Source organism: Coturnix japonica, chromosome 9 (assembly GCF_054131305.1).
Source record: "Coturnix japonica strain WE chromosome 9, WE-NBRP24, whole genome shotgun sequence".
NCBI classification, from domain to species: domain Eukaryota; kingdom Metazoa; phylum Chordata; class Aves; order Galliformes; family Phasianidae; genus Coturnix; species Coturnix japonica.
Genome location: NC_140671.1, coordinates 29,744,679 through 29,769,046, shown reverse-complemented (window position 1 = coordinate 29,769,046; position 24,368 = coordinate 29,744,679). Strand labels below are relative to the sequence as shown.

Below are 24,368 nucleotides of genomic sequence, written 5' to 3'. Positions count from 1 at the left end.
ATCTCCTCATCTCTCTTCAACCTCTATGTCAAATACATCCTGAATGATGACACCTTCAAATGAGCATCTGGAGAAAGAACATGTATAAGAACCAGAGCTCTGACCCAGGGCTTTCTCACAGCACCAAGGGATGGAGAAGAAGAAACAGCCATATCCATAGCTACCACATATTGCACAAGGATTCCATCCATTCAAATACTTGCCATCTCTTTGCTAACGAAGAAAGATAGCAGAGGAACACAGTATTGTTGGTTGGTTGTTTTTTCTTTTCTTAAATAGTGCTTGCAAGGTATAACAAACAGCATCACTTGTGTATAATTGTGTCATTAAAGATGTACACCACACACGCAAACACATATGGATACATACACACACGCATGGCCCTACAGGTGGCCACTTCTGCCAACAGTAACTTTACAGGACAGAATCACCAGGTAATATTTCTTCAGTCAGACAGTTGGGAAACACAAGTACAGCCAGATCCACATTTCAGCTACTGTTTGTACATTCATTTTAATGCTCAGGAAAATATAATTTTATTTTATTAAGTTCTGCTGCAAAACAAAGAAACGAAAACCGAAAACCCTTCTCATTTCTTAATTATGACTCTGTTTTTCTTTACACTTTGATTGGAGCGTTGAACACCTGCCTTTGGCATCATGGTTAGAAAGCTCAGGAGTCTCTGAACGCACGGTTGTGCAAAAAAAGAAAACATGGAAGAGTGTCACTTAGAGAAGTTTTTGTTGTAACAACATATTTTCTTCCATCAGTGCTCACTACTTTATCTCTAAGGCACACACACACTCTGTCTCTAGGATCTCATCACAGCCACATTTGTCTGTCAGTCCAAATCTCGTCGAGCCTTTAAGTGCTCATTCAGAGAGCATGCTGTTGTAGGACATGACCTCCCTACCACTGACAGGCAGCAAGGAAAACCAATGGCCACGGCTGATCTCCGGTATCTCCTTGCACAAAGCACAAGCAAACGCTTTACCTGCCGAGGTAGAAGGTACATCCTCCTACAGCATCACCTTCAGAGCAACGAAAGGCTGCAAGTCTGACACTGCAGGGCACTAGACACGATGCAGTCACTGGAGCACTCCAAACTCCAAACGTCTGTTGGCCTCTGGGCTGAAAGTCTCTTCTGCCTCCAGCAGACAGCTCAGCGTTCTTTACTTCGTGTCTTTCCAAAGGACAGGCAGCACAAGGTGAGGTGGCTGCCTGCCCTCCAGCACCATTCCTTGCCCTTACAGTGCTACAAGTGGAGGACACTCCCACCCCTCCACCTTCACCCAAGTCACATTTGTTTCCCCCCCTCTTTCACAATGGCTTTGCAGGTAGCCAGACCGAGCAGCGCTTCTCATCTAAAATGCAAACAAAAAGGATGTAAAGGAGGTGGGAACAGAAAGGGAAGCAAGCATATCCTTAGACAAAGATCTGAATCCTCTCCCGGATAGCCTGCCGGCAGATGGGGCACACAGTAAGGGCTGTGCTGCAGTCTGGGCAAGAGCCATGTCCGCACTGGAAGACCAGTTTGATTTGGTCATCGATGCAAATAGGGCAGGTGATGCGCTCTTCCATCTGCCGGTAGCGGTTCTGCAGCTCCTCCATGAGCTTCCTCTGATCTGTGGATTCAGAGCTGGGGCTGCACTCCACCTCGGTGCTGTCTGCAGGGGTGGGAGAGCAGGGAGAGTTAGTTGCTTTTGTGCTCTGTCTCATGCAGTGTCTCCTTAACCAGACTGTCACTCCAAGAGCAGCAGTTTGTTCAGTCCTTATCCAGGGATTCTGGACAGCCTGAAATGATGCTTTTTATCAACTGGCCAGTGGTGCTTTCCTCTCTTCTGCTGCTTAACCCAAGCTGTCTGATACTTCCTGCCTTGCTGCTCTGCAATATGTTGGTGCTATCTTTAAGTAAAAGCTTTCAAAGCTGGTTATGATGTTTTGCCATACAGTCCATGAATCCTCACACTGATGTCAGTACTGTGTTATTTCAGTCTCCTTGATTACACTTTGGATTTAATTTTCCTCTTATGTCTTTCAGGACACACGAGGTATGAAGCAAGAAACCATCTGACATCACCTACATCAACATGCATACAAGCAGCTACATGAAGCAGAGTCCTACAGTCAACACTATGCACAGAATTCAGTGGACCTTAATGAGATCCTTGGACCCTGTTCCTCTGTGCTTTTGTCCAGGCATCAGGACAGAAAACCTGATTCCATGAAGGACATGTTTAACACTAATGCTATGGGTACCAGATCCCCTTTTCTCCCCAACTCCTGCAAAAAAAATAAGTTAACCCTATTTCTTATGTTTTGGGCTTTTTACCCCCATTGAGAACCACCGATTGCTGCTGGGACAAACACGTACAGCAAACATACCTTGCTTGAGTTTTTTGGTTATTGTCACTTGACATTTGATGCACTTCTTCATTCTTCTGGAGCATTCTACCAAAATGATAGAAGGAGTGATTACAATTAAGCCCACTGCTGCAAGAACAATAGGAAGACAATAGACTCGAGAACATCAGCTTTTCAATGGCCTGAGGACTCCCTGGATAACCAAGAGATGGAAATGAGGACACTGCCTTTTATTTTTGAGCTACATCCTCGTCTCTCACTTTAGTCTATCCTATGCAATAGCAAACACAACACGACTTCTCAATGCTCTGTGTTGCCAGAACTGCTGTGCTATGGATGCCATACAGCTCTCCATTCTGTGGCTCTGGACACTCCATCTACAGTGACAGTGCTGAAATCATGCTGGGGCTGTTCCAGCTCATGGACAGCTTTGCATCCCAACAGACTCTGATTTATGAATCAGGGAGGCTACGTGGCAGAACAGGAAAGGAAAAGAAAGACAGAACGGACTTACCCTCACACACAATGCTGTGCTGGCATGGGAAGAAATGGATGAGCAAGGCCAGCTCTGAGCAGACCAGGCACTCTGTGGGGACTGCCACACTTGAGACACTAAGGTTGGTCATTGTGTTGGGGGTGGTGTGCACGCGGCGAAGGCTGCAGGTGATGGCTGAGCAGTCTGAAGAAACCTGCTGTTCCCTGCAACCAAGAGCATGTAATCAAATTCAGTGAGCTGATAAAATCGTTTTGATCCCTGGCAAACAATTCCATGTGAAGACAAAGATGCAGACGCCCAGGTAGCACAAACTTATCAATCTTCATTGCACTAGTGAGACCAACTCAGCCTCCTGACAGGGAGCTATTCCACAGGACACTGTTTACCTGAATTTCTGCGAGAAGTCTTTGATGATTTGGACAATCCTTCCGTCTGTAATAAGGTCTAAAGGAGACTTTCCCCGATGGTTTGCATAATTAATATCTGCTCCTTCCTGTGCTAAGTAACACGCAATTGCAGTCCCAACATTCAGCTCTGTGTTTCCAAGAAAGCCAGAAGCCTGCAGCTAAAATACATTGAGAAACACTGTTAACAGAAAGTCTGTTACGTAGCTGTACCAAGTTTAACATTTTAATCATCATAGTGACTATCTGAGAGCACAGTTTTGCATTCACAAAATGCAAGATGATCCTTCAGTGTATAAACAGCAGATTCAAACCTTGTGTTCCTGGAACAAGTGGGCATAAAACAAGTCCCAACTGGTACTGATCATTACTGCCCATAGTAAGGGGTATTCACTTCTTCAGTCAGCAGACAAGAGCTACAAAGTGTATATTGAAAGAACCACAGTGAATATCAGCTGATGGGCAGCTGGCATGTGGAACCTGAAATGGTAGCTATTTAAAAGGCCAACCTTGTGTGCACATGATCCCAAACTCATCTGAAGTCAAAAACAATTTTCTGCTGACATGAAAGACATGGGCATGTCCTTCAGCCATGGCCTGATATTATACATCCATGAATATGGTGTAACACAGATAAATCCAGTTCAGGCTTTACAACAACAAAGCTTTCATCATATATGGTATGTCTCATCTCTCACACATCTGCAGATGAAGAGCAGATACTGGGGTGCTTGTGGTTTAGCTGGCCTCTTATTTTCCATGCCATCAGACAGAAATGAATTTCTGTGGTTCGGGGGCATGAATTAAACCCAAAGATTCTTGGCTCTGTGAGCAGATTCGTGACCTTTCCCATGTCACGCAATACTGACAAAAACATTTACAGGACAAATTGGTGCATTATGGGAAGCTGAGCATACTCTCAACCAATCTATTCCCCTATAAGCAAGACTGTTTGCTTCCATGTGCCTTAGCGGGACAGACTCTGTGCTATTTCATTGCCTTCCTCCACCTATTTAGAGTTCATTCCACAATCATCAAGCATTCTCCTGCCCTCAGTGCTGGACTTTCTCCTATTCCCAGCTCACCTTGGAAAACAGGGATGACCCCATCTCCCCTTCACGCTTCTCCATCAGGACTGACATTAGCTGCTGTCGTTCCAAGGCAATGTGCATGGCCGTGTCCCCATCCTCATCTTCAGCATTTACATCACTACCTTCACTGACCAGCAGTTGTACCAGCCCTACATGTCCCTGGATGATAGCGAGGTGCAGAGGTGTTTGGTTCCGGCTGTTCTTGACATTGACATCACAGCGACCCTTGAAGAGAAGAATTGAATCAGACAAAAGGAGCTGTTGCTGCTGCTGAGTTTGACCGAATAAGAGTGCTGCAGTTGTGCTGCTTGTTGATGTCCCAGCTCTCAACTCCATCTTCAGGACAGAAATGTAAGTACCTCCAAAATAATGTTCTATGTTTCAGCCCTCTGCATCTGGGCCACATGACCAACACACCTCTATACCACACACAGCATTAACTCAGCAGTGCCTAGGAGAAAGTATGGGATTTGTTTTGCTCCTTACCTCTTTGATTAGAATTTCTGCCACTTCTCTGTGATTATTGAGAGCAGCGAGGTGCAGGGCAGTGAAGCCATCTTCTTTTTTGGAGTCAACCAACTGTCGAGCTCTTGCTAGAATCTTCTTTATGGCTCTGTAGTGTAGGAGGTAAACCAGAGATAGAAGTTACTCAATCAAGAAGGAAAGCAATGCAAAAGAAACAGGCCTGCCTCTTCTGATCAGCAGTGATGAGTGTTCTTTACATTTAAAGAAGCAGCACTGGGCCTGTTCAAACTGAGCTGGCAGATGTGATGTTCATTCACTTACAGCTTGTTGCCTTTTAGAGCAGAATAGTGGAGCAGATTGAAGCCTTGGCAGTTCTGGACAGTGAAATCGATGTTGGGTACCTCAGTGAGAATCTCAATGATGACTTTGTAATCTGCAGTGATAGCATAATGCAGGGGGGTGTCTCCATGAGAATCCTATAAATGAACACCAAAGCAGAACATAGGTTTATTTAAGAGGGTCCAATTAAGTACACTGCGCAAGACAGGAACATATACAGTCTTCCAGGTCACATCAACTCCAGATCAAACATCACTGTCATGCAGAGCAGTTTTGTGATGCAAGACAAAAGACGCATCTTCTCCCCCCAACCCACTCCAGAAACAAAAGAAAAAACATCATCACACACAGAACACCAAAAGGAACCCAAAACTTACTGGGAGGTTGACATCACAGTTGAGTTCACAGAGGGCCTGCACCACTTCTGTGAATCCTTGACTGACAGCAACATACAAAGCTGTGCACTTTGCATTGTTTAACAGGTCTGCACCAGCTCCTTTAGCAATAAGCACACGGGCAACATCAGCTTGGTTTCTGATTTAAAGGCAAGGAGTAAGACAGAGTCATTGTATGTTTGCACCACTCCACCTCCTTTTAAAACAGTCTGATTTAAATCAATAAGTATCTCCCACTCTCAGTAATGAATTCTTGGCTTACAACAGGCAACAAATCAAACTAATCCCAACCAACTTAACCTCACACATCACTTGATCTGATTCCTCACAAATTTTATAGCACAGAAACTGACTTAGCTGTGGACTGAATTAGTGTATTTGTAGTCCTGAAGCTTATGGGCCAATTTCTAATGAAGTAAATGTAAGAAGTCACCCTCTTCCCCTTCTCACACGCCGCACACAGGTGGTTTATGTGCATCTAGGAGTGCCCTTTTTTAGCCCTTTCAGTCTCGTATCAGAGTGCAAGAAAAGATCTCCTACCCAAAAGCTGCATAGTGCAGTGCTGTGTCCCCCTCTTCATCCCTCAGATTGACAGTGGCGTGTGCCTGCAGCAAAATCTTCACAACATCCAAATGCCCCTGATAGGAGGCAATCTGTAGTGCAGTTCTGCCCTGATTCTTGTTGTCGACCTACAGGGAAGACAGAGATATAGCAAACGTCAAGGAAAGACCTTGCCTTGAGTTCAGTCTCAGCAGGATGACAGTCACTGGCTGCAGAACTGTGGTGTGCTCAGAAATACTGAGCAGAATCTGTGCTCTGTTGGCTCTGCTTTATGTACATCAACTACAAGGCTGACTTTCTCCCTAAATATTCCTAAGGGGGAAGAGGAGAGCACGTTAATTGAGAAGGGAGAATGAAGCAGAGCTGGAAGCCAGGGCTCTGATTGCAGCATCGATGCCAAACCCCTCTATGCCTGCAAGCAGAATAGTTCTTGACATAGCAGCCAACTATTCCTTTTCTAATTGGAAAATGCATGAGGAGATCAAATTGGCTTCGAAAATGCCAAGTCCCCATTGCTTAATGTTACTCCAGGTACTTTACCGGGCATGGTGCTGGAGGGTAAATCAGTGTCGAGGTGCTGCAATGAGATTTCTCACAAAATTAAAGGGACTGAAGAACAAAAAGAGGCTGTATGAATGGCAAGACAAAAAAAAATAAAAGGAAAGGGAGCTACTGAGATCAGCAGGAGGCTAAAGAGAAGAGATGAAGGAGCTGGCAGAACCTCAGCTGACTGGCAAGCAGAACAGCTTTATTCTTCCTTGCAGCTGGTTCTACGCAGCAATGAGGAGAGCAGGACAGGCAAGGCTTCCCTTGATAGACTCATAACTACGGGTGAGTTGCTCCAGCAAGGAGGCTTTAGAGACCACTGTGTTATTCTTACATTTACACAAGAAAGACAGTGCTGATAAGCTGGAAAGCCCTAGGCAAGCAATTCTAACTGGCACTATGAAGTGAGCCTTTCCTTGGTGCATACCAGAATAGAAATAAAATATAAAATAGATATCTAAGAGAAATAAAGAGTAACAAGGTATTCCAGACTCTTGGCACTTTCTTATCTGAAAACAATCACGCACGTTCAGCTCCTCCTATCTCCAGAACCCCCATTAACTTCATAAATAAGGATGGAGACGGAACCTTCCAATGGACCGCTTGAAAAAGCAGCTGTATGAGTAGATGGGTTCCTAACAGTTTGGCACACTGCAAGAATATGAATTGTTCCAGCAAGCCAAGTCCGGTTCCCTGCTCCAGTCAGACACCAGATAAGGACACTGCACAGACAGCATCAGAATCCGGGCAGCTTTTCTCTTTCCTGTTTCCAACAGTTCTACTTAGCAAGGTCACGTAAGGACAGATGCATTCAGTCACACACAACCTGCTGCTTTCTTCTCCAACAGGGCTTTGATTCCTGCACATCTGGCTATTGTCTTTGTATATACATGAAGCACTAATTCTACAGCTGCAGTGTCCGTGTAGGACAGCTGAGAAATGTAATACAAGGTCTGAGCAATCTATCCTTTCTCTCCCACTCCTCCCCTCATTCAAATACAAAATGTTATGATCTCATTTTAAAACACATCAAAAAGTAAAAATTGAGGATGTCTTCAAAACTTGCCTTGTCTGGATACTTCTGAAGGAGCTCCCGGACTTTGGCTGCATTGTTGAGTGCTGCCCAAATAACCAAACACCCCGCGTGGTCTGATTCCGTCTTCTGAGACAACAGTTTCTCCAGTACAGTAATCAAAGTGCCTGGACAGGAACAAAAACAGACACAGGTTAACTACAGTCATCCTGGATGAGCACAAAAATACCTCAGAACATTACACAAGCTTTCAAGCATTAATTTTCTCCTGCAGGGAAATGCAGCAGAATAGAGCAAGAAACTGAAACATTTAGGCAGAATCAATTAAGGCACAGACTGGTTTTGGAGCTTCATCAAGGGAAGAACATGTAGCTGGAATTTAAAACTGTGGAAAGTGTAGTGCTTTTATTACAACCACAACAAACATTTTCAACCCCCAACAATCCAGACATCTCCATTCTCACTATCTCACTTTTTGATTCCTTTGCATTCTCTGTCGTCATGAGATTTGCTTCCTCATCTCTCTGATAGGCTGTCAGGCAAGCTGGATTAAATGTCCAGGACTGGTCTCCAACTGACACTCGAAGATCTCCATCCCCATACACTTTGATCACTTTGCCAATGTGCCCCAGAGTCTGCAATTAAAGGACAGTAATGATTTTTAAAAGGAAAGATGAGTTATGCTTTTTATCTCAGAACCAATGCAGTGCTTCTAAGAGAGGTCTTGCAGGCAGCACCACTGCAATGTGAAAAGAAACACTAAAACACCCACAGACAGCTCCCACTTTAAGGATGCCACAAGGTTCTCTGTTATTGGTTGTACATAAAAAGGGTTTCCCAGACAAACTACAAATATCTGGAAAAGGCTGATGAATCAACAAACCAAGAACTGATAGAACTGAGATTAGGAAAGGTTTCCTCTGTGCCTTTAACTACTGTGAGCCCAGTCACCATTATTAACTGCTGAGAAAAACTGAGGGAGTTGCTGGACAGTCCTGGAAGTGATGCATAACTCACAGGTGCCATTTCGTCTGTCCACTCCCCATGGCCAGGTTGGAATCGTTTCACTGTTTCCATGTCATCAATCACTCGGACAACATCACCAACCCAAAAGGTGTTGAGCTGCAAGCAAATAAAGTCATAAGCTTTGGAGAGATTAAGCAAAAAAGAAAAGCAAAACAAAACATAAATAAATAAATAAATAAATACACATATATATGCATTAATATATATGAAGATATAAGTCTAAATTATCATAAATCAGTTGTTAACACTCTTAGCACAGGAAATAATAGCAGTATATTTCTTTGGCACTTGTTGGAGATGCACTGTGCCCTAACACAGCACACTAAGTTGACAGCTATTCCCTGCAGTGTTTTATTCTGGCCAAGCTCAGCTCTCAGTACATACCTTAGTCAGAGCACCAGGATGGAAAGTCCAGCGGGTTTCACTGTTGAACTGGACCCTCACATCTCCTCTGTCTGTGATTCTGTGCACAGTCCCTGTCTGGCCAATGAACTTTGGAGGGGGAGAAAGAAAAGCAGAGAAAAATCCCTACATAAATTGCATTCTGAGACAGTGAGTGACAACGTGCTGAGAGAATAAAAGCAAGCTGTAGCATACCTCAGCCATTTTAGGATTCCAGCCCCCATGGCCCTCCTGCATCTCCCGCAAGATGTCGATGTCCAGCAGGCATTTCACTTTGTCCCCGTGCTGGAATGGATGCCTGTCCGTGCTTTCTTTCCTCTGCAGTTCAGCTGGTTTTCCTAAAGAGAATGACACCATCCACATACATACAGGATGTAGTCATAAACTTTATGTCTCGCCTGCCTTTGTAAAATGGTTTGCACATTAACGTAAGGCTCAGTGGGTGCAAGATAAAGCAAAACCCTTTGTCTACTTGTGGAGCACGCTGTACACACTCTATGGGACAGCATGATGTAGGCAGGTCACAAAGACTTTGTTCTTACTTGATAATGGTATGAATTAAACATGAGGTAGTTCTGAGAAGACAATTTAGTCCCTTCCCAGAAGAGAATGTGTTTGGATGAAGCCTGTCCTGTCAAACATCAGTGACTGTCCTCAGCAATGCAGTCACCCAGACTGTTGTTCAGTGGGCACTCACACAGTGCTCAGAACGAGTTCTCTTCTCTTTGAATTAACAAAGCTGACATTTGAATCAAACTCTTTGCTCTCGGATGCAGGCATTCCCATGGGAATTTCCCAAACCTTCACTATCATGACTTGACAGAAGACCCTTGGGGCCCTCCTGTTGGATACAGCTCTGGGCATCTGATGATCTTATGTGACCTTACCATTGAAAGGACAAATAACTTTGTTAAACACCCTGAAATAAAACAGTATGTTCACAAATACGTATTTTTTAAAGCACAGGCTACGCAGAAGTTTTCTAAATTCTCATGTCCTGTACTCCAAGCAAAATGGGCTTCAGTGTCAGGAAATGGCAATGCAAGTAACAGAATTGTACCCACGCACCTAATTTTGGGAGATGCTCTTTGTAGTAGAAGCCACCGGATGCCTCCACAGTACATTTCAGGTCCACTTTTCCCTTGTGTCCAACTCGGTAGACATTTGTGGTGCCATCAGACCATGTGACACTGGCCACACTCCGTCCAGTCTCTACATCCCAGCCACGAATATCAACCACACGACCAGTTTTGCCTTCACCACCTGGTATAAAGAAGAGGGAGGAAAAAATAATATCCAGCTTGAATCTTCCCAGAGTCATGGCACTAAACTGTAGCAAAACAGAAACATGATGTTGTAAGATCTGCTCAATTCTTTAATCCCTCCGAAGTACTTGTGAGGTGGAGGATTCAATCACATTCCTCAACTAGATGCTACTGTCTTCAACACAGACACACAAGGTCATGTAATTAATACACACCTTTACCAGGACCCAGTGTCAAGAGTTTGCAAGGCTACATATTATCACTGCTTATACTTTCCTTCCTTAAATGGAAACAGATTTGCCGAGCTGGTGCTATCAGGAATCTAAGTTCTGAAGAGCAAACAGCAGATGGGGACAGCTCAAAGAAAAGGCAGCATCAATGGAGAACAGCTGAGCACCTGCCCTTATATTCCCCCTCAACTGTTTTGCACACAGCGCTGCTTTCAGGTCACGACCATCACAACCAACACAAGTCTCAGACATGTAAATGTTGATCTGATCTCAAAATAATGGATAAGCTGGACTGAGCATAAGCCTCTTTTGCTCTCAGACTCCACAAGTAAATAAAGTCCTCCACTGAACCACAGAGCTGCAGTAAATGGTGGAACCTTTGGACTTGCAACTCAATTATCAAGAGGAAAAAGAAGCTGTAAACAGTACGGTATGTACAAAACTCAGAGCAGGAACACACAGCTACACTGTCATAACCTTAAAGCACTGCACAGAAATTGTTGTCAGTGAGTTGCAGTCATTATACCCCAAGAGCAGCTCTAGTAAAGGCACTTTGCCTCTGCATTTTCAGCCCAAAGTTACAATTCACACAGAAAAAAAGAAACCATCTCCAGCAACAATAACAGATAATTCTCCATTAGTGCTCCACGTCAAAGACTATTCCTCTTCACTGTTCTTAAGTGTCCAAATAAGAATATTCCAAAGCCTTCCATAGGAAAAAGGAATACTATCACAAAGTCAGACAAACCTCAATTCCCACTCAGTGGAAGCTCTTTCAGGAGAAGATAGGCCTTTATTTCCTTGTAACATGGTGTACATTTACAGCTCTATATAAAACCTTTCAGGATGGCTCCCATGAGTATTTACATCTATGAAATGGGAGCAGCAAAACTTCCACGCCCTGAATGAATGCATACAGTCTACATCACAGATACATTTCTAAACAACATATAACATATTCTAAACATACAATAAATAATGTTTCATTCGCTAAAGGACAGAGGCCTGCCTCATCTGAACAGTTCCCCTAAGAGCTACTGCTCAGAACATGCATTTTCAATGAGCAATTTGGCAAAAAGAAGGGGAAAATTGTCTAACAGTCTCTTTATAGGCCATCTCAAAAGCAGCTTACCATCCTGGTTACCCCATTCCCAGTCTGGGCCACGTACTACTTTAGCCCCCTGGAAAGTCCCTTTTAACGTGATGCGAGTCAGATTCTGTCGAGGACTCACCAGGACTCTGAAAAACAAAATAAGAGAAAACAAATTGATTATTGCTACTTCGACTCTATAAAGATTTGCTCCATACTTACAGCAAAGCATGGCTTGAGCTCTGAAAAACATGCAAATCATGAAAAAAAGCAATTAAAATAAAAGAGACTTTGATGCTACAAGCTGGTCTCACCAGGAAGGTCAGAACTCTTAGGTACTGTTGCACTGATAGCACAAAGACAACTAGTGAGTAATATACCGACTTCCAGCAGCCCTTGAATCCCACTGTGACTTTAAGGCAAAGCCTATGGGTGTTACTACAGCGTACACTGCATGAAAGCATTAATGGCTCAAGCAGTCTCTTAGCTCAGTCGTGAGGAGTTCAGCACATTTCATAACTTAAGCTGCAGACCGCACAGCCTAATTCACTTTCTGAAAAGCAGAGCAGATTAGAGTAGCGTTATGGCTAGACTGTTTCCAGGATAACAAAGACCTTTATCTACCCAGCAGTCTGTATCTCAAGCACACGCACTGATCTTAAGGAAACTGAGGAAAAAAAATTACCTACGTGATAGTAAACAGGGGGTCTGACGTCCTGTTAAAGCAGCTTCCAACTCCCATAGCGCTACAGTGACTTCTCTGCTGGTCTTTCTGTGTGCTGTTCTTAGTTTCTGTTCCTTAGCAGAAAGCTTTTTGTAAGATACCAAGCCACTAAAGCCCTCACTGACCTGCTTGGTTTGGTCTCCTAGGGTACAATCTGCTTTTCTAGGTGACTGCAGAGGTGCTGCAATCCATACCCTTAACTCTCCATCTCGTCCTGACAGGCTCCCAGCAACTCCCAGCCACAGCAGCTGCTCTGCAGGGCGAAGGGGGGAGCCTACCAGGAATAGGGCTGGCCTCAGAATACTGTGTTCATTTCCCATCTAATGCCTCCAGAGAGAAGGTGGAGACTCAGAAGGATAAAAAGCTTATGCTTGAACTCATTGTTTACTTATCCATCAAAAGCCTAAGTCTTTTACCTTTCTTAACTCGCTAACATATCTCCTACCTGTGCTTTACATCCCTTTACATCCCAGTGTATTTAAGAAGAGGCAGATTATATACACATGTTCTTCCAATAATTTATTTCACATTACCCAGATCACAGCCCTACATGAAGAGGAAGATGACCATATTTTTGAATTGTTGTGTCATATCTGTGCCTTAAAAAGGGACACATTGCTACAAGACTGGTTTCAAAACCAGCATGGATTTGTGTATTATCCCACTCCAATGCTGACCATGTCTTGAACCTCATTACTGACCAGCAGCTCAGAAGAATGACACAAGATCCAGATGCCCTGAGCCAACACATCTTAAGTTTTAATTTAATTCAGCATGTTTTCCTCCAAATGCTGGACAAGAGCCAAAGTTATTAGCGTGTTGCAGAAATACCCAAGGGATAAATTTAATGACTGCAATATTGCCTTTAATAACAATTTTAATTATTACAGCCATTCAAAGTCTGCAGTCATTTCTGTCCTACAAATTCCAATGATATTAAATTACTGTGGAGTCCAGAAGACACTTGGGAACATGTTCCGTACAGAATGAAGCTATTCATCTCTTCAGCTCGCTGGGAACCACCCCCTGCTGATACTCTGCCTGTGCTCAGTTCTCACTGAGGTGTTTACATCTCACATCACTGAGAGCCATGCTAGGAAAACAGCATCATCCAGGCTTTACAGATAGGATTTACAGGCATAAAGATCCTGCAGAACCTACAGGTAAAAACTGACATCAACACAAGAAAATGCAGATTCTCTAATCCTCCCTAACAAAGCCTTCCTGAAGCACTTCCAGCAAAGGATAAAGGATGCTCTGACAGATGGCGGGCTCCAGCATTAGCCCAGGCTTTCATTATAAGTGACCACTGAAGGAAGGAAGGAAGGCTGGGCTGTTAAAGCTGCACACACTTACTTGTGAAAAACCTGGTGAGTTTTGCTTTGCTGTCTTGCTTACAGAGCCTGACTTACCTTCCAATTACTAAGCATACAAAATTCAGCAAGTGGATAAAAGATCATGAAAAAAAAACAATGAAATTGAGTTGCCCAGCCTTTTAAATTAAGAAAGAGAGCCACACTCAGAATTAAGCCATAAGGTGCAAATCAAATAAGATCAATAAAGAATGCCAGCAATTGCCAGATGTCAGGAGGAGAAATTCAAATGGCAAAAATCTACAAAAATCAATACTTCCCACTACCAGCAGTTCAAAGTAGGTCATTTAAGACCCAAAATAGCTTTCAGGTAACGGTGTTTTCAAAACCTCTTTAGAAAACTGATTGGCAATGCTCTGCAGTGCCTGTCTGGACTTAAGGCCTCTTAAGACCCTAGGATTAGTGAGCTGCTACAAACAGGTACTTGTTGGTCATGCCTATGTTTAGCTGCACAGGTGTCATGGGGTAAGGATGGCAATGAGTGTGCAGGTGGCAGCAGCTCAGTGTCATCTCTGCAGCTGTCCTGCCAGAGTTCTTGCCTTCATCTTTCAACAGATGAGCAATGGGAGCAGTTACAACACTGGATCCACGCTTGTAGTCCATCTCTTCACAAAGGGATGAGACCAGGGAAAACCTGCCAAGTTCCAGCTCTTGATCTTTGGTTAAAAGGACAGTGGATGTGAAAGCTCTGGGACACAGATGCACTCCATAGGGCTTAATAGGATAGACAACTGGGGATACAATCATTAAGCACGGGGATACATCTGTAAGTAGTCCCATCATTATGGGATGCTGTCGGATCTGCTGGGATGTCCCACCCCAATCGCATAAGCTTTCTTACTAAGTAATGCTCTCATAGTCCCTGCACAGCACTTTGTCCAAGTCTTGAAAGCACACAGCACTGTGCTTGAGGCTGTTCATGTCCTCATTTCAGTAACCATAAGATTGCCATTCTCTGCTGGAGAAAGGAGGTGAGGGCCACGTGATCTCTAGAAGATCTCAGTGCTGTATTGCAGAGCCATTCAAACAACTGCAGGTAACAACAACAAGAACACAACAAGAAAAGCCAAATCCACACAGCAGTGACCATGCTTTTAAATATGCAGCTTTATAGTCTTTGGGGAGCTGCCAAAGGTTCTCACTTGTACATTATTGAGCAAGAAAAAATGGAGATGAATGATCTAAGCGACAGGATCTTCACAACACAGAGGCCTCAGTGATTCATAAGTAAGCAAGTTTTGTTCTTCGAAAAGGATGCTGCATTGCCTGGGGCAATGTGTCTTTGCAGCTCAGACCTGGTTTTTACTCTCCCCTTTTCCAAGTCTCCCAAAAGCCATGCTGGCATCTGACAGGCTCACTTTGTGTCCCCTGTGTGTTTTGTAGCTTTAGGGATTATTTTGTTAATTATTTTTATTAGCTGCCTGATAGTTCCTGCTAACATATAGTAATGTCTTAGTGAAAAACTTCCTCCAGAGAACCCAGCAGTGCTTAGATGTTTCGCAGGCAATATTCCAGAGCGGTGCTGCAGTGTATTGGCAAAGTCAGACAAGTCACACAGGACAATCCTAGGTCTGGCAGGTTTACTGGCAGCCTTCCACACTCTTCTCACGCTGGCAGCAAGCAGTGTACTACCTAATTAAAGCAGCATCCTGGATAAGGTCAGATGAAAAGCAAATTTTCTTTTCAAGGCTTATTTATGTCTTTTGCCATCCAGGTTCCTCAGCAAATGAACCAATTTCTGCAGCATTGCTCAGCCCAAAGCTGCAGCATCTCACAGATTTTCTTGAGTCCAGAACTCAAACAGCAGAAGCAAAGAGACACCCCTGAGCAACCACCTAGGGTTAACTATAATACTGAGAGTAAAAAAATACACATATATATTTCCACTAAACACACACAGTGGAAATCATGACGCTCATTTCACAATAGGATCTGTCTGGATTGTGATATTAACACAAGCTCAGGAAATATCCTAATCTGGTGGATAAACACAAGCCTTAAAGCTCAGAGACCATCTCCTGGGACAGCAGCATCACCCAGTAAACGGGCCTCCCCCTACAAGCACCACTTACGGCTGTGAATGCGCTGTCTCGTAGCGCTCAAAGGCATGCGACAGGTCGTGCTTGTTGTTCATGTAACACTGTGTGCACAGGTCATAGTCAAAGCACATCTTGCACTTCCACCGCATCCCTCGTATGCCGTGCTTCTTGCAGCAGTCACAGATGATGTTAGGATGACGGACACCTAGCAGAACAGAAACAAAGGGACATAACCCCACATGAACTTCAGAGAAATCAGGCTGACAAGGCTGTCAGAACTGTAGTAGCATATTTTAAGGGGAAAAAAACTAAAGTATTTTACTGCTGCTCGGCATCAGTCCACAAACAGTGGCAAAAAGCTCACGTGCTAGCCAGTGTTATACCTGGTACAGGTGGCTGTACAGCACTAGAGTTTATGCTCCATTTCCATGCCACACTTACCTATTTGTGCGTTATCATACAGAAGAAGGTCGTAAGCTCCTTGAAATCCAGTCCGATAGTTGGTTCTGTTGCCTTGATCCCACTGCACGACCACAGTCTTATCCGGGGTGGTTGGGCTGCCTGTCCGACCAATCTCAACCACAGTCCCAACATTCCCTTCACCATTGTCCTGGCTGCCCCACTTCCAGTCCACTCCACGAACTACCCGCATCCCAACCTGCATGCTGGCATAGGGGTCCAAGTCCATTGCTCTGCACAACAACCCTCAGAACTCCTTCATGGAGGCGGCCTTGGAGACAGACAGCATCAACAGCATCGCACCCAGCACCCTCTGCTGCATTTTTAGCACACCTGCAAAGGCAACATAAGATTCACTGACATCATCCAACACATCACAGCAATAACTTTTTCAGCAAGGCAAGTAGATGCCATTCCAAACACATACACAAACTCATGCCGAGTTAGCAGGGCCAGCAGGTTTTCTAGATTTCCTAAACACAAAGAACTCGAATCCAATCTTGAAGTATTTATCCCACTCTGCTGTAATCACCATCAAGAGAAACGCAGAGTAAAGTAATGACATAACTGAGATCCATCTGACTACCTTCATACAGCTGCATTTGGTGAGCAAATCAGAAGTCGTGTTTCTTCATAGTATTGGGGTAAATTTAACACCAACCCCACAGAAATAACTCAATAAATAAATGCAAGAAATTATTTTCTTCTCCCCAGAATGACCAGGCTCCAGAACAGGCCTGACCTGCTGAATAGAGAAACAGAAACCTGGATTTTATTTAAACATGCACCCTTACAGCTTTAACACACGTGGGAAGGATGTGCAAACTATGCAGACCACACAGGCACAGAGAAATCTGCACCAAAAACCCAAAGATTCATTGCAGAGCATTGGGTGTGAGGGGTGTGAGCAACTCTGCTGCCATTTATCAATGTAAGCTATAGCAGGAACAAGAGGGTGAGCAGCTGATGCAGACTGGGATCAGTAGCAGCTCAGGACAGCCCTTCCTACTGTTGTCATGACAATCAGTAAATGAGGTGAACAGCACAAGAATGCAGCACATCCACAAGTCTGAATTAAATTAAATCGATTGTCAAAGGCCAGTTTATAGGTTCACAGATCTCTTTACTAGAACAAGACAGGGGAATACAGTACTGAGACAGGGGAATTTCAGTACTGAGGGCCATTGCTGCTGCTCAGACTTCTGGAACAATCTGCTCCAGCAACGTTTTAGCTTGAGAGGGAGACCCAGGGATGGCCAAAAACATCTGTAACATCCACAATCTTCTGAAATATGAAAAGAAAGCAAACAACAAAACCAAAACTCACACACAACAGAAGAACAGAGCGCCAAGGGCCAAACTGTGCCACTTCCAAACGTGCAGCCAATGTCAGCAAGTGGCACAGCACAGAGGAAGCACAGCCAGGGCTGACAGAGCAGCTGAGCTGGTAGGACGTGTGTGCTCAGATGCAGCTGCAGCTCTGTGCCATGTGACACGCAGTTAACACAACCGCCTACCAATACAGCAAGAGAAACCACCAAGGCCTAAAAATAAACCCTTCCTCCAGCCAAACATCCCCTTCTGAATGTATGGAGGAGTAATGTGATGCAAAATCGAGTTTCTAACATGCAGCGAGCCTGATTTCTGTTCAGCTATAGCAGCTTTAGCTTCAGGCTTTTTCTGCTGCGCGTCGCTGTGACATCCCAACACCTCTCACGCAAGCAGCACCAAAAGCAGATGTCCTTGTGAACTTCATGGCATCTTCGGTTCTAATCATTGCAAACAGACGCCTCGGGCAACGCTTTCATCTCCAATCCCTCTGTGGAGGTGGATGCAATATTGCTGAGTTCGAAGCACACCAGTATTCATCGCTTTTAAGAAACTAAAACCTCATGAGATTGGTACCATCTCAGAAATAGAAGATCTCATTATCAGAGAGAAACAAAAAAGACGACGACAAACATTCCTGTTTCATCCAAATGAATGCTCCAATGGCACCTGGGAACAGCAGGCACAGAGCTCAGCAACTCCTCCCCTTGGTGAACCCCAGGGGCCTGGGCAGCTGCTGCAGGAGCCAAGGTTCCCTCCACAAATTCCCAGTCAGGGACACAAAATACGTAACGTTGCTGGGAGGAGAAAACACTCTGTCCTCTGCCTGACAAAACCAGGCACATGGACACTGCCCAGAGCTCACTGTCTGTTTGCTCAGTACCTCGTGTGTTTGCACTGCGCTCACAGCTGTGCCACGTAGCCACAAACCCACTCTTCCCCATAACCTTTTACCATGCAATGTGTAAGAGAACTTAAGCTTTTGCATCCTCAGCACAACTGGGAGGTGGGTAAAGAAGCTTATTTTAATTAGTAGCGGATCCAAGGAGTAATACATCCTGCTTTGAGGCCCATGACCCTGCCCCGAGTTCTGTTCTCATAAAGGTGTGAAACAGCAGCAACAAAAACCACTAACCATGAGCTTGAGTTTATCAAATTGGCTGCAGCAACTTGTGTCTCATCTGTCTCCACGGCCTTTAATTCACTGTGAAACACAGAAGGCAGAAGGAGCCTTTGAGTCTTCTCTTTTTACCTTGTCTGAAGTTCTGCTCTTACAGTCTGTTCATACTGAGCCCCATATGGAAATATATATTCTAATTCTTCAGAAATTCCATTTCTTCAGAGCCACATTTACTATCTCAGCTCAGACAGTCTCTTGTTTTCAACCAGCTTCCCTACTGCTGCTGACAGGGTCACATAAAACCCTAATAACCCATAAATGTATCTCTGGTATAAGGACTAATCTTACATTGTAACACATTAGTAAGATGTTTCGCTTTCAGAATAGCTGTTACAATACCTTATTAATTTACAAACATTGGGCTGTAACTCTGCCTCATAACACAGCACCACTCCCACTTGTTGATGTGGAAAAGCACACAGCCAGACTCTTTTCATTGTTTATTGTTTTCCAGATCTCATTCCACAGCCCATGCTCACACAAAGAGCAGCTCTGTCAGATCAGGTCTTGTTTATCCACTGAGACTGAAGGATGGCGACGGAGTTGCAAAGTTAGGCAAGCAGGAATTGAACACTGTAACAGAGCGGTTCTTTTACTTTCCAAGCCCTACTGGTAAGAGCAGAGAACAGATGGCCAAGACAGTGAGCACACTCCAATTGAAACAGTTTGGATTTGGCTTGGTTTATATCCTAGAAGATGAAAGACAGCTTAAGGCAACAGAAGCAATGCTGGAGATTAAGGCAGTGAAGGCCACACCTCTCTCACCCAACTCTACTCTGTATCTGTTATTGAAGTGTAACACAGCCCCGCTTTGAGAAGGCGTTTCCAAGTCATCTCCAGTGGCTCAGACAAAGAGGGCAGAGAGAGCCAAGAAATACCACAGTGCCCGACCACAGCTCAGCAGACACAAGCTGGGAGCTTTCCCAGCACTACCAGATCTTCCAGATTAGAACCATGGCACCATCTCAGCCGCTCTGTAGCAAATTTAACCAGCAAAAATTAGACTAAATTCATGAAATTCCTCCTTAGCCCACCAGAAGGGGACAGAGCAGGAAAAGAAGAGCAGATGATGCTTCCATGGGTAAAGTCTCACTATCAGCTGAATGAAGCCATCCTTACTGAAAGGCTATTCTCAGCAGAAAGAAAACATAAAAATAGGGTAGGTGCTTTTTAAAACCCATCAACCATGAAAAAGCCTGAGTGAGGTTAAACAATTTCCATAGCCCATACCTCACCTGCTCTCAAAGTATATTTAACCGTATTACATAAACAGAACAAAGCAGGTCATTAATATGCCTTTGCTCGGGGATTAACATCTTGTCATTTCAACTCCACTGTAATTGTTTTGTGGAAGAGCAGGGACACATCCTGAAATACTGGGACACGGGGCGAGGAAACACTAAAAATAACTTGCTAGGCTGTGTGCTTAAGGACAGTCCCACTGACTGCATTTCACCTCTGCAATCCACACTTGTCCTTTACAGACACCAGCCTGGTGATCCCTTCTGTCTCAGCTGAACTTTGCATTCAGCTCATACTGATTGTATTCTTGTACTGAGCGAGACGAGAACGTTGCCTTCCCTTTCATACTGTGCTCTCTGTGGTCATCATACTGATTTATTATTTATTCTTCCAGCTTCATAAAGGATACTGGCTTAAAAGCAGCAGCAGCTTTGTTAATGTTTTGTTCATAATAACAGTAATTTTGTGCAAATCCTTCTATAAGAAGCTTGACTCCTCGCCTTGAAATCTAAGCACTCATCTGCACAACCTCAATCCAGGAGGACCCGATTTCCTTAGTGTGAAATAATGAGTGAAAAAGAAAGTGGCAGAGTAAGCCACACTCCCTGCCACCAGCAGCAGAAATACAACCGTATTTTTAATGAATCAGCTCAGTGTTGACTAACAGACTACGCTGACGGAATACTGAGTTGCAAGTAGGTCAATATTTACTTTAGCCCTTACAAATGAGAAAACAATCTCCAGGAGACACCACAGGTCAACCAAAAATCAACAGCTGCCACAAGCTTCCCACAGAAGATGCTGCAATGGACCACAGGGAGGTGGAGGACCTTTTGTCAAGTCAGGCATGCCTGACATTGAGTTACACGTCACCATCAGCCCAATGCTACAAAACTATTTCCCTCCACTGAGCACAAAAACTTCAGGCTTCAGATTGGTGGGATCAGTGCACATCTGCTCACTGGAGAATTAAGAGCGATTATAAGTGAAAGTTCACACTGGGCATCTAGTGCATCTCTTATTACATCCCATAAGATAATTGCTCATGAGCCTGATGAAATTTCCTTCTGGCTTTTGATGAACTGTGCTCTCTCCAGGAGGGAGAAAAACATATCAGCTCCAGCCATTTGCTTTAATTGAAGCTGACAGCTTGCAGATTGCTGCCTAAAGCCTCGAAAAGCTCAGGAGCTGAGCAAAATCTACTTTTTCCTCAATAGCGTATTTCATAAAACCAAATACAGCCCATCCAGGGAAACTGAAAAATCTCTGCTACTTAAAGAACGAGCTCAAGTCGTCTATTAGGAATGGCTCAGATGTAGCTAACTGCGCCTTGTGGCAAAGCACAGGCTCAGCTGCCTCAGGAAAATCCCTCCCAACCTTATTTTCAACTGCCTCAAAATGCAGAACCACACAGAATCATATCCCCAAGTCCAGAAATCTCTCCTTTCTTCTGTTCCTGTTTGTGCTCTTACTTAGTCATTGGTCTGATATTTCTCAGAGGCAGGAGTACCTGACCTCTAGCAGGTGGTGCTGAGCCCTAGGCAAAGTTAGGTTGATGTGTCCTTCACACTGGCTGTCAAATCCTATTTTGCCATGAAAACAAGGATTCATTAACTTAAAAATTCACAGTCCTCCAATCTACTTACACAACTGCCTTGTCTGTCCAGAACGGCAGTTATTTCCCCTAGCAAGACATTAAAAACCAGGATGCTAACATTACTGCACGCATAAGAATCAACAGGAGAAGGGAACACTGAAATGAAGTTGATGGGGCTGAGCAGTGACTTGGAGAAAACACGTTGTTATGATTCTGTAGGATGGTTATTTGTAGGTTTTAGATTCAGGTGCCCTCAGTGGTGATTCAACAGGATCAAGAACCATCTGAGAACAAAACTTTCTCCAACTTTTTAGAATGAAAAGAATCCTCCTGCAATGAGCAAACTGCAGCATAAAACCATGTGAACCTCTGCTGAGCCTTGATAGCTCATCCTACTAACCTCCAGATTCTCCTTCAGGCTTTTATAACAGTCAACATTGCACTCCTGCCATTTTCCAGCCTAGAACTCACCCTTTCTGTGCACTGGAAGCAGATCAAAAGGTTTAAGTCTAATCTATCCTGACATGCCTTTGGCTAGAGAGACATCAGCTGCGTAGGAGCAGAATGAATTGACTAGTAAGCTGTTACTTTCCTTCCTGGTACTCAATAAAGGTTTGCGGGTCAGTACATACACCAATTCTCTTACAATTCTGCACATTTTAGGAGCACAGATGTCATCTTTCAGCTCTGGATGGCTTTAGAAATGGAAATTGAAGCCACGGTTATGGATGGGATTGGTGACAGAGCCAACAGAACGTATATCCTCATTCTGTTCTCCAGAACCTGACCCATAGTCACATACATAAAGAAATAAAGAAAGATAACAAGGAAGAACGTGGATCAAGGTCCAAGATCAAGCCATTTACTGTCCTGATAGTACAGATACAATTCCACTGCTGCCTCTTCCCACATTCAGCTGGTCTAAATGCTAGAAGACTCGCTCCCTATTCTGGGATATTTCAAACAAAACTACAGAGGGAGCAGAAACATTTAAATTCTGTAAGTTTCCCAAGGAAAAGAATCTGCCCATTATTGAGCAGATACACGTCCCTCCCCATTCCAGCCTGTTATTTACCTGACTGAAGTACACACACCCAGCCCCTTCTGCAGCAGAAGAGCTCTCCAGTGCTAATGGAACTATAGGTTTGATAAGAATCAAAACAATCAAATAGGCAGAGCAGTTCCTTTACGCTCCCAAATACCAACCACAACAACAGGAATTACGGGACTACGAGTCACCTGATATGCCATCTATTGCCAAATTAACTGGCCACCTTCAGGAAGATCTTCATGAAGGGAAACATCACTGGCCCAGTAAGTGTTATGTGCTCTAGATACAAAAGTAGACAGCTGTAACTCAGAGCACAAAGCAAATCCCATACAGGCACGCAGCTCACTAGCTCTGCCAAGGCTACCGAATCCTTCCTGTATAGGATTTCTGCAATCAATATGACACAGATGTGCATTATTTACAGTAAATGAGGCCCTTGTTTTATTCTTACTCAAGAAAGCAAGTTCTAGAGTTGAGCATCAGCAAGAAAATCAGACCAAATGCACACACTGCTTGCAATACAACTGAAGCATCTCCTTTAAGTTTGCCCTCTGCTGTCACTGCTATTTGCCATCTTTTCTGAACTGACAAAGATCACAGAGACATGGAGGGGGGTGGGAAAAAAAAAAGTTCTGAGTTATATTCGTAACACAGTATATGCTCCAGTGATAGAAAATGCACGGCAGGAATAAAGCTGCAATGTCTCAGTCAGTTTTCTCAGTAGCAAGTGAGGACATCACTGCAGAACCTGCTTCAGAGCAGGGAATAGCAGCATTCACAGCTTGTGGGGCAGCTAGCACTGATCATCCAGAGGAAAAGAAGCAGAAATCACTCAGGAGCAAGTAGAGACATCCCACGACAGGATCAGCCATAGCTGAACACAGCAGAAAGCAAAGCAGCCACTGAGAGCTGAGCTAACCTACGCCAGTGGAAGAAAGAAAGGGAAGAAAATAAACGGGCACAGACCTGACAGAGAGGAGAGACAGCAAAACCCGCTGAGCCCTTCAGACAGCCGCTGTCCTTAATTGACGGCCGCGTTTGTGTCCTTCCCGTATTCATTCTCGGTGCAGGAGCCTGAACGCTGATCCGCTCCGCCGGCCTGAGGAGAGAAGAAAACAGACGCTCAGGTGACAGCACAGACAGGGGGCAGCAATGGATATGGACCCCCGGGATGGGCACCAACCGCGGCCCCACAAGCCATAGGGCCCATATGCGGATCCCACAGGGCCCATATGCGGATCCCATAGGGCCCATATGCGGTTCCCATTGGGCCCATATACGGTTCCCAATGGGCCTCAGGCCTCCCCTGCAGCCCCGTGGGCTCCGTGCCCGCTCCAGGATCCCGCAGCCCCAACACGGCTCCTCCGCCGCTGTCCATGTTCCCCCTCAGGGCCGCGGCGCCGCCCAGGCCGCGAGGTGCCCGCACACCTCACTGAGGTAACCTCAGCCCGGAGACACACGGAACCCCCACCCGCTCCCGGCAGCTCCGTCCCGGTGTTTCTTACCGCCGGGGCCGCGGCCGAAGCAGCGGAACAACCCGGTGCTACAACGGACCGACCCGCTGTTACAGCGGCGGCTCCTTCCACCCCGCTCCCCCGGGACCGCCGGCGCGCCCCGCCCAGGCCTCTCCCGCCGCGCTGACAGCCGCGGGGCACACTGGGATATGT

General features: G+C 44.8%; 1 protein-coding gene across 5 annotated transcripts; it reads right to left on the bottom strand.

Annotated features, from left to right (window-relative positions):
• Positions 1 to 245: 245 nt before the first annotated feature.
• On the bottom strand, positions 246 to 24,332 carry MIB2 (MIB E3 ubiquitin protein ligase 2). 5 transcript variants are annotated; one of them, XM_085509080.1, is made up of 20 exons: positions 24,207 to 24,332; positions 23,668 to 23,800; positions 16,285 to 16,635; positions 15,877 to 16,048; positions 11,750 to 11,856; positions 10,191 to 10,385; positions 9,318 to 9,460; positions 9,105 to 9,212; positions 8,712 to 8,816; positions 8,167 to 8,329; positions 7,728 to 7,861; positions 6,095 to 6,243; positions 5,537 to 5,693; positions 5,142 to 5,296; positions 4,842 to 4,968; positions 4,350 to 4,580; positions 3,247 to 3,425; positions 2,879 to 3,063; positions 2,386 to 2,493; positions 246 to 1,667 (listed from the first exon to the last, which is right to left on the bottom strand). In XM_085509080.1, the coding sequence occupies exons 3-20, from the start codon at positions 16,529 to 16,531 to the stop codon at positions 1,426 to 1,428; spliced, it is 2,907 nt and encodes a 968-aa protein (XP_085365206.1). In that variant the 5' UTR covers positions 16,532 to 16,635; positions 23,668 to 23,800; positions 24,207 to 24,332; the 3' UTR covers positions 246 to 1,425. The 5 variants fall into 5 exon arrangements, with proteins under 5 accessions (XP_085365206.1, XP_015737671.1, XP_085365207.1 ...); XM_015882185.2 differs by having other exon boundaries at positions 2,386 to 2,451; XM_085509081.1 differs by lacking the exons at positions 23,668 to 23,800; positions 24,207 to 24,332 and adding an exon at positions 17,630 to 17,754.
• Positions 24,333 to 24,368: the final 36 nt, after the last annotated feature.